This window comes from Helianthus annuus, chromosome 16, assembly GCF_002127325.2.
Source record: "Helianthus annuus cultivar XRQ/B chromosome 16, HanXRQr2.0-SUNRISE, whole genome shotgun sequence".
NCBI lineage: Eukaryota > Viridiplantae > Streptophyta > Magnoliopsida > Asterales > Asteraceae > Helianthus > Helianthus annuus.
Genome location: NC_035448.2, coordinates 2,648,161 through 2,657,817, shown reverse-complemented (window position 1 = coordinate 2,657,817; position 9,657 = coordinate 2,648,161). Strand labels below are relative to the sequence as shown.

At 38.0% G+C, this 9,657-nt stretch overlaps 1 protein-coding gene across 2 annotated transcripts; it reads right to left on the bottom strand.

The window, feature by feature from the left end:
• Nucleotides 1–713: 713 nt before the first annotated feature.
• Nucleotides 714–8,614, bottom strand: LOC110915948 (dual specificity protein phosphatase PHS1). 2 transcript variants are annotated; one of them, XM_022160698.2, is made up of 11 exons: nt 8,423–8,614; nt 8,180–8,263; nt 7,305–7,447; nt 6,977–7,181; nt 6,729–6,905; nt 6,482–6,642; nt 4,519–5,608; nt 3,529–3,675; nt 3,212–3,439; nt 2,945–3,102; nt 714–1,301 (listed from the first exon to the last, which is right to left on the bottom strand). In XM_022160698.2, exons 1-11 carry the CDS (start codon nt 8,468–8,470, stop codon nt 971–973), a joined length of 2,772 nt encoding a protein of 923 aa, XP_022016390.1. In that variant the 5' UTR covers nt 8,471–8,614; the 3' UTR covers nt 714–970. The 2 variants fall into 2 exon arrangements, with proteins under 2 accessions (XP_022016390.1, XP_022016392.1); XM_022160700.2 differs by lacking the exons at nt 8,180–8,263; nt 8,423–8,614 and having other exon boundaries at nt 907–1,301; nt 6,977–7,176; nt 7,305–7,415.
• Between the last annotated feature and the right edge of the window lie 1,043 nt (nt 8,615–9,657).

Below are 9,657 nucleotides of genomic sequence, written 5' to 3'. Positions count from 1 at the left end.
GAATGTAGAAGAATGTGACATGTGATGATTTACCATTCAGAGGTTACCTCTTAACCATTCAGACTTGAGGTTACCTCTTATTCATTCAGAGGTTTTAAACCATTAAGAGATAGCATCTGAATGGTCATTAAGAGGCTACCAAATTAGTTTCTTACTACAATATTTTTTTTTATAGAGATTCTTGTTTGAGCAAACTGTTTATAAAAATACAAACTTCTCCTATATATGTAAATTAGTTTGTCCTTTATATATAAAATTTAATTACTTCGAACATGTGATTTGTTATTAAGTAATCCTAACAAAGTCTAACCTTGTGAAATGAAAATTCCATTCATTATTGTTTCACTAAAAAGGTAAAAAACTACTATTCAGGTTGTCACTTTACTATTACATAGTTAGGAGTAGTTTCACCAGTTGCATTGCCCCACACTCGTGACTCGTCCCACCCACCCACGTTGTTACTTAGTTAGGAGTAGTTTCACCAGCCACATTGCCCCACACTCGTGACTCATCCCACCCACCCGCGTTGTTTCACGCCCTTTTGGGCTTATGTGGCGGTGGGCGTGAAAGCATTACAGATAGTCTAACAGCGTACATTATATTTTATAATTTGTTGTGATCAAAATATCCATTGTAATAGCTGATTTAAACCCTAGACCCTACACTAATAACCATAAACTATCATGCAAACAAAAAGCAAATAGCATGCAAAGTATTTTAATGCAGTTTTTGCCTATAAAAATTTATAGATACAATAATATTGCAGTTTACAACATTATTCTGATTACTAAATACATGGGTTTTACCAATGTTCTAAAAACCAGTTCAAACCGGCCGGTTGTACCGGTAGAACCGGTTAAACCGCCCAGTACACCCGGTTAAACCATTTCTGAACCAAATCCGGTATGATATAAGAACCGGATTTTAAAACATTGGTTTATACAACATTCCATTTATACATTATCATCAATCAATCACTGGAATGAGATTGTCTGTGTGTAATATTGAGTGCCTCTAAAACCTTTTGTATCTCCATAGTCATGGCACTGTCTACACTTCCCGACGACATTTTCTTATGCGCTTTTTGTAAGTGAAGCTGCAGTGAGCTGCTACTTAAGCCCGCATTCTTCCCACATATCGGGCACACCTTAATCGCGGGCTTTTTCTGTTGCCAGTCCATCGAAACCTTACCATGCAACTTTTTGTCTAATTCCAAAAGCGCCCTTGCAAATCCATCGTTTGGTTGTGCTCGCCTGTGTACTCTTCTTAGGGTATTCCATGCTTTTAGTAATGTGTACTTCCTTCACAAACCACCACAAGCATAAATATTAACAATTAATAGGGGTGCAAACGAGCCGAGTGGCTCGCGAGCTACTCGAGATCGGCTCGAGAAAAAGCTCGAAACGAGCCGAGCTTGAGCCTCAAAACAAAGCTCGTTTGTTTATCGAGCCTGAGCTCGAGCCTCACATGTGAAGCTCGTTAGGCTCGTCGAGCCTTATCGAGCCTTAGTGTAAACGAGCCGAGTCGAGCCGAGCTTATTTAAACTTGTTTACAAGCCGACCTTGAACCTAAAAATAAGCTTATTTAGTAAACGAGTCCGAGCCCGAGCTTTACTTATCGAGCTCGCAAGCCTAAAAAGTCTATTATTTATATTCTTTTTATTTAATATACTAATTAATAGATAATAAACGAGCCGAGCCCGAGCCGAGCTCGAGCTTGATAAAATACAAACGAGCCGAGCTCGAGCCCGAGCTCTCATAAGTTAATCGAGCTCGAGCCTGGCCGAGCTCGGGCTCGGCTCATTTGCACCCCTTAATAATAACAAATTATAATGGGAAAATTGGACTTAAATAATCTTAACTATTACCTATTGGCTACAGTCCCAACTAAAGAAATGTTTTGTGACAGTCCCAACTTTTAACTTATTTTCTCCCAACAAGCTTTTTCTAACCTAGTTAGTTTTTTTGATGGCGTGGACCGCCTCATAAGCAGTCCACATCATCAAAACTTTTTCAAATACGTAGTTCACGGCACACCATTAAAATTTTGCCACATAAGCAGTCCACGTCATCAAAAGTTTTGACTTTTTGCCACATAGGCAGTCCACATCATCAAAACTTTTGACTTTTTTGCCACATAAGCCGTCCACGCCAGCAAAAAAACTAACGGGGTTAGACTCCAGTTAGAAAAAAACTCGTTAAGAGAAAATAGATTAAAAGTTGGGACTTTCACAAAACATTTCGTTAGTTGGGACTGTTACCGGCTAATAGGGGGATTATTTAAATCCAATTTTCCTTCTATAAAATCTAGATAATAACACGAAGTGACTATATGATATTGAATGAGTAAAATGCACGGATACTCCCTGTGGTTTGATGCAATTTCACCTTTAGTCCCCAACTTTTCAGACTTACACTCTTAGTCCCTGTGGTTTGACAAGTTGTTACTCGGATAGTCCCTAAAGCGGATGAAGGTTACTCGGATAGTCCCTGTGGTTTGACAAGTTGTTACTCGGATAGTCCTTGTCATTTCACACCCACTTAACCAGAAAACTAACCTCCATCCGCTTTGGGGACTATCCGAGTAACAACTTGTCAAACCACAGGGACTAAGAGTGTAATTTTGAAAAGTTGGGGACTAAAGGTGAAATTTCACCAAACCACAGTGACTATGCGTGCATTAATAGAATTATAAAACGGGTTGCAGAAACTATTGTTTTAGTGTGCTCTTGTTATATAAAGTTGTAATAATAAAATATTTGTCCATTTGACAAATTCTGATTATTCAAGAATTAATTGTTTAAATTAATCAAAAAGGACATTTTATGAGAAAATTATTATTGAATTGTGAAATGAAATGTCTCACAAATTAGGTTCAATAAGTAGTTTTACTTCATAGCTGATTATCCAAAACTGTTACTGTGATTCAATCAAACATAACTTACTTCCTCATCATTAAGTAAGAAAGAACAACCGTTGCACTCCGGCTTCTTCCTTCAAAGCAATGAACCAAAACCTTACCACCTTTTTGTTCAACGGCATCAATAAATTGATGCGCTTCTTCGAAAATCTCACTGATGTTCGAATCTTCTTCATCACCAATCTGTTAATCATAGCAAATTATAAGTAAATCTTAATGTGACGATTAAGGATATATGTTCGATCTTTAACGGGTCAAACCGGTAAAACAAAAAATAAGTTTAATAACTTACAGAGAAGTTTCGATACTCAAATAAGTCAGTCCGTTGAGATTCAGACTGCCCGATTTCATTAGAACACAAACACAATATATGTCTAATCCCTATATGTTGCAATGTGTAAACAGATCTTGCAGCTAATGCCCCACCAATGAATAGGCTACTCGTAACTAATGACGGTTTTTCCGTATTTCCAGCGTCGGATATTAACGATATCCTCTCGAGGATATGTTCAAGCCTAAGCTGTAAATGGAACAAACAAACAAACATAAGCAAATAGACTGGAAATATGTTATTAAGAAGATAATGTTTTTATAGTTCGGAAATATTACCTTTAATTCATAAGCATCAACAACAGAATTACTCTCGTTGCCCTCGAAAAACCCTGAATTGAAATTATTCTCTTGACATAGCTTTACGGCTTCGTTTTTTAGCAATTCGTTCCATTGCTCTAGTTCTTTGTTTAGTTCAGCATCTTCCTAAGAAATATCAACAAATAAATAAGATAATCTGTATCAAAGATGATTATGTATACAATGAGCGACTTTTGAACCTTTTTCCGTATAAGCTATTTTATAATTTTAACAAGGAGTGGCAATTCCTGACCGCACACAAAAGCACGAAAAAGGTTAGGGTTGGGGCTTAACAGGTTCGGGTCATAAACAGGTCAGGTTCAGGTTGACATGACCAACCCATTTTCGTCCCTGAGGTTTGGCCAGTTTTGCGACTTTCGTCCAACGATTTGTTTTTCCGCATCTGGATCCAAAAGGTTTTGAAATCTTGCCATTTTCATCCGGCTTGTTAACTCCATCCATTGTTCTCCGTTAAGTCACGGAAATACCCCCTGACTTAACGGAGAAAAATGGATGGAGTTAATGAGCCGGATGAAAATGGCAAGATTTCAAACCTTTTGGATCCAGATGCAGAAAAACAAACCTTTCGACGAAAGTCTCAAAACTGGCCAAACCACAGGGACGAAAATGGCATTTTACTCTTATAGTTAAAAAAAGAAAAAAAAAATTAGACCCAGCAACCCATTTACAGTCAGTTGCCTAACCAGCATGTTTACAAGCAATATAACTCGTCAATGTGTGTGACCGGATTAGATAACCAGGTTACACGGGTTACATATGTCTGAGCTAGGGACGAACTTTTCGACGTGATTAAGTAATTGGGTCGAGTTCGTGTTGGGCTATAAGAACCTGTCAACCTGAACCTGACATGCATTGCCACCCCTAATTTTACCTTTTAGACCCATTAGAAACGAAACATGACCCGATAACAAACATGGATTCTTAACTCATCAATGAAAAAGTAAAAACCTTAGCATATTTGTGGAAATCACGCAGCTTTGAGGTGATGCGCATGGTACGCAATGGTTCTGCATACGCTTTATTAGACTTTCCATGTGAAGAAGAAGAAGAATCACGCGATATTGGAGAAATCGAGTCTAAATTTTCTTTGCATCCTGAAGATGATGATGCTTTTTGAGCTGTTTTCTGCAAATCGGTATCACTCGAATCTATTTGGCTACCCTTACTTTGTGGAGAAACACAAGGTGCAGAATGTGACTGTGAATGTGACTCAAATATCATCAAATCTTCTTTATAAAAATCACCACTCAATGTTTTATCTATAATACTCATAAATCTCCTCAACAAACTATCCAGTTTTTGGTGAAGTGTGAGTAAAAATATACGAAAACCCTGTAAGTCCATCAGAGCCGCACGAAATCCGGTTCTGAATTCATGAATGACGGAGATCATATCTTTAATAAACGGTGAATTATTGCCGGAAGTTTCAGAAGAAGCTTCTGTAGGAAATCCTAATTTCCCGATAGTCATTTCGTGTAACAGATGTGACGCATATTCAGGACTGTTGATCAGGAGTTCAACAAGCTTCGGATAGTTTTCTTGATCGTGTGAACGTTTGCCAGCTGGCGGTCGGCGAGGGACACCAGAGTCAATAGCCACAACATCGAAATCGGTGATTATCGGATCAATTGTAACTTGTCTTTTTAATGGTTTTTCATTAGGTATAGGACATAATGTATTGTCGGAACGATGAAAGCTTTTCGACGATAAATTTGAATCATCGGCACTCATTCGGCAATCGACAGAAGTTGATCTTCGTTCCTTCTGGAGAGCGCGAATTACCCTCGGTCTATATCGATCAATAGCGGAATCGAAAGCTTCTTCTAATGCATCTCGATTTGCAGTCGCCATTTTGTCTGCTAATAATAGATTTGCGGGATTACCTCGCCACCTCAGATAACGACATGGGAGCCGATCTTCGTTTCTGATTATGAGATCCAACATCAAGATTCTTCCGAGGGCAGCCGCCGTCTTTTCTGCAGCTTCTTGTGTTTGAAATGCACTTGAGTTTTCCAAAAGGGGAGATCCATGCACATAACTGCATTGTTTCTCTTTATATTAATCAGTTTGATACAAATGATTACATCCAATCAAGATATGCCACGTGTCCGTTATTGATTTCCTTCTATCAAAAGATTTTGTAACGGTCTAATTAATATATTCCGAAAATTTGTCAATGAAATATAGTTAAAATGGCTATTCACATAACTTTACCTAAGTTTAATATAGAGTAAAATGCCATTTTCGTCCCGAAGGTTTGTTTTTCCGCGTCTGGATCCAAAAGGTTTGAAATCTTGCAATTTTCATCCGGCTCGTTAACTCCATCCATTTTTCTCCGTTAAATCGGGGGTATTTCTATCTCTTTTGTTAACTTAAAGGGCAATTATGTCTTTTTCAGGGATATTCGGTCTTTTTACATAAAGTGAAAAAGACCGAATTGCACTTTAAGTCAACAAAAAAAAAAGACGGAGATACCCCTGACTTAACGGAGAAAAATGGATGGAGTTAATGAGCCGGATGAAAATGGCAATATTTCAAACCTTTTGGATCCATATGCGGAAAAACAAACCTTTAAACCAAAGTCGCAAAATTGGCCAAACCTCAGGGATGAAAATGGCATTTTACTTATTAATTTATTACCACATCAGACTAGATATAGTAAGAAAAAAAAGGGCTATCACATTAAAACCCTACATGCTTTCACCGAAATATGCGGTTAAGTCCCTAAAATATTTCCAAGGTTGATTCGGTCCTCAAAAATTTTCGTCTCACTCAAGACAAATTCTTCGGGGACAGAATCAACCACATAAATACTTTTAACGGACTTAACCGCATATCTGGTAAAACGATGAAGGATGTTTCACGATAACCTATAATGTACAGGACTAGCTAAGTAATGACTAAAACGTACTTCATCAAGTAAAGGCATCGGCTGAGCTCGAGGGCTTCTAGAAGTTCTGAGCACGTCACTTCACCGACTTCATCTCCATCGGAAACCGCAGCCTCTCTTGCTTTTTCCGCAGCTTCCTTAATTTGTAACCACTCAGGACTACAATTATGAATCACTCTAGCCTGTACAAGTTGCATTGCATTAAGAATTTTTAACACGTTAACCGATGGTAAATCTGGTAAAAGGAAAGTAAAGAAGTTATAATAACTTGTGGAGTTCTGACACCAAGCCATTTTGCGAATTCGTAGCCGAGTCGTTCTGATTGTGTCGCCATTCTAGAAGATGCGATTTTGATAACAGCTGCTGATTCTTTGGGAACGAACTCGCCACTCTCGTTATGGTTAAATAGTGCGAAGTATACAACTCCACCTGAATTGACTGTTACCTGTACTTGACAAACACACAAAGAGTAAATTTAAAGATCCGATTTACGATCACAAGTGAAAGAACACATACCTCTAATGCTTTATTCATATCATCCTCAGATTGTTCAGTGCTGCTGCTATGTTCAGTGTGGTGAAGTGAAGAAAGCATATTCCAAGAGAACGAGCTTGACTCGATGTCCAACATCGCAGCCTTACCGAGCCTTTCCCACAAACTAACATCTGTAACTTGCTCAAAAGACGGAAGCTTTTTTAAATCCAAGCTTAAATCCCCTGCACTGAATAGCAATGATCACAATCAAGATTCCTATCATACGACACAAGTTAACTTGTGATTCCAAAAAGTCAATTCCTAACAATTAATCAAACACAACATTAATGAAGGAAAATGAAAAAATGACCTTAAGAGCATGCCATCAAGCCTCTGAGGGCGGCGAGGGAATCCAGACGACTTATATCTACCACTGCGTTTCCTAACTAATTCCAACCATTGAGTAAACCGAAAAGCAGGACCTGCTGCAATATCACCTAACATGTACAATACCTACATTAACAAATAAACCAAAGGATCATTTAACCAATTAAGTCTAAGTCAGTGCATCATTGATAGACATTCGTTTCAGAATCATCATAACGTTGAGAATTGCAAGAACCACATAACACACTTGTACCTTCTGCTTTAAATGTGATACAGAAGGCAGTTACATAACCGCCTACCCAATCATCTCATTAAATCATTCACGCACTACATACAAACGTTTATCACTTTTATGCAGTTTCTCGCAATTCTCAACATAATATTGTTACTGAAACGCATAACACTTCCACCATTTGACACAATTTCCGACAATTAACAATAAACATCACTAATTTGCAGCCCTTAAGCCACAGATCCATGCCTACTTTTCAAAAAATAAACTCAAAAACTAAAAAGAAAAGTTGAAAAACAATTTAAGCCGTTCATTTTAGAACTAAGGAGATGTTGAGAACTACGAGAACCACATAACTGCCTACCCGACCATCTCACTAAATCATTAACACACTACACACATCTATTTCACGCGATTCTCGCAGTTCTCAACATAAAACTAGTTCCGAAAAGAACGTGTCCAGTACATCATACACACAAACACATAATACTCCCTCCATTTGATATAATTTCGGACGATCAATGATCAACGATAAACACTACTAATTTGCAGCATTTAGGGCACAGATTCATAACTATTTTTCAATAAATAACAACAAAAGTTCAAAAAAAAGTTGAAGAACAAACACGAGAGGCAACAGTAAGCGGCAGAGGAGCATCAGCATCATCAAATCCGAAATCAAACTCCTTAAACTTATCATCTTCATCCTTCTGCATATTCAGACACACACATTACACATACATACGTAAATTAAACGAATAATTAGGGCACCGTGCAATGTAGAACCCTAGATCTATCGCAATCGTGCGTTTTTTAATTGAAAATGAGATTTGAATGATGAAAACATATTGAAATGGTGAGAAAAATGCCTGAAGAGAGAGAGCGTATAGGTCATCTTTGGTCTCACTGGCCGCCATCGTTGATTTGAATTTGAAAACCGTTTTTTCGGTTAATCGGAAAGGGTTACAGAAGGTTGATGTCGGTTGATCACCGGTTTATTTACGACGGTCCGGGGTGGTGGTGGTATTTGAGTTTTTTAGGGCTTGATGGCAGAAACTACCCTGGTGTTTCGTAAGTTGGCTTAAAAGCCCCCTAAATGTTGATTTGTAGCATATTAGACTACGGGGTGTGGAGCGTGGGTTGGGACGGCAGAATGCATTTAACGCTGGCTAGACCACACCCGGCTAGCGTTGGCCATGGCGTTGCCCCGCTGGCGTGGGGCGAAGGGTTTGGGTGACATGTTTGACTTTGATTGACTAGTATTTGATGACCGTTGGGCTAGCAAAATTCTTTTAATTATTTTCTATATAAACAAACATTTATTACTCATTTTTACCATCCAAAAATTTAAAAACTACTATCAAACTCCAAAAAAAAATATCATTTATAGATTATAGAGTAAAATGCTAAAATGGTCCCTGAGTTTAGTCTACTTTTGCCACTTTAGTTCAAAGATAAAACTTTTTTTGTATCTGGGTCCACGAGGAGGATTCATTTTTGTTGTCGTTTTCATCCAATTGGCAAACTGAGTTAGAATTTTCTGTTAATAGAAAATTCTAATCTAGTTTGCCAATTGGATGAAAATGACAACAAAAATGAAACCTCAGGGACCCAAATACAAAAGGTTTCATTTTTTGGACTGAAGTGGCAAAAGTGACCTAACTTAGGGACCATTTTGGCATTTTACTCTAGATTATATCTAGGGCTGCAAACGATTCGAACGTTCAACAAGCAGTTCGTGAACCGATTGACAAAAAGTTCGTTTATGTTTGTTCTTTTCGTTTAATAAATGGACAAACATGACAAATATACCTTAGAACAAGGGGTAGCCCCTGCTACCCCTTAAAGCTCTGGCGGTAGTGTAATTTTTTTTTGAAAATTTGACGTTTTTTGATTTTGCTGCCCCTGTAGAGTTTATTTTTGAAACGTTGCCCCTATAACTATTTTCTAAATCTGCCACTTAGGACAAACACGAACATCAAGTTCGTTCATTTATCCGCGTTCAGTATACAAATCCGTATGCGGCGTACCCTTAACGGGAATAACAAATAATATTAGTCGGTATTAGAGACCGGATATTATATAGCTCAAGTATTTTTTTTCG

Excerpts from the sequence above, each read along its gene's own strand:
- LOC110915948 (XM_022160698.2), bottom strand. The coding sequence starts at position 8,470 with ATGGCGGCCAGTGAGACCAAAGATGACCTATACGCTCTCTCTCTTCAG. Across the intron at positions 3,676-4,518 it reads ATTTCCACAAATATGCTAAG|GAAGATGCTGAACTAAACAA; the intron begins GTTTTTACTTTT and ends GATATTTCTTAG. Across the intron at positions 3,103-3,211 it reads TTGAGTATCGAAACTTCTCT|ATTGGTGATGAAGAAGATTC; the intron begins GTAAGTTATTAA and ends TATGATTAACAG.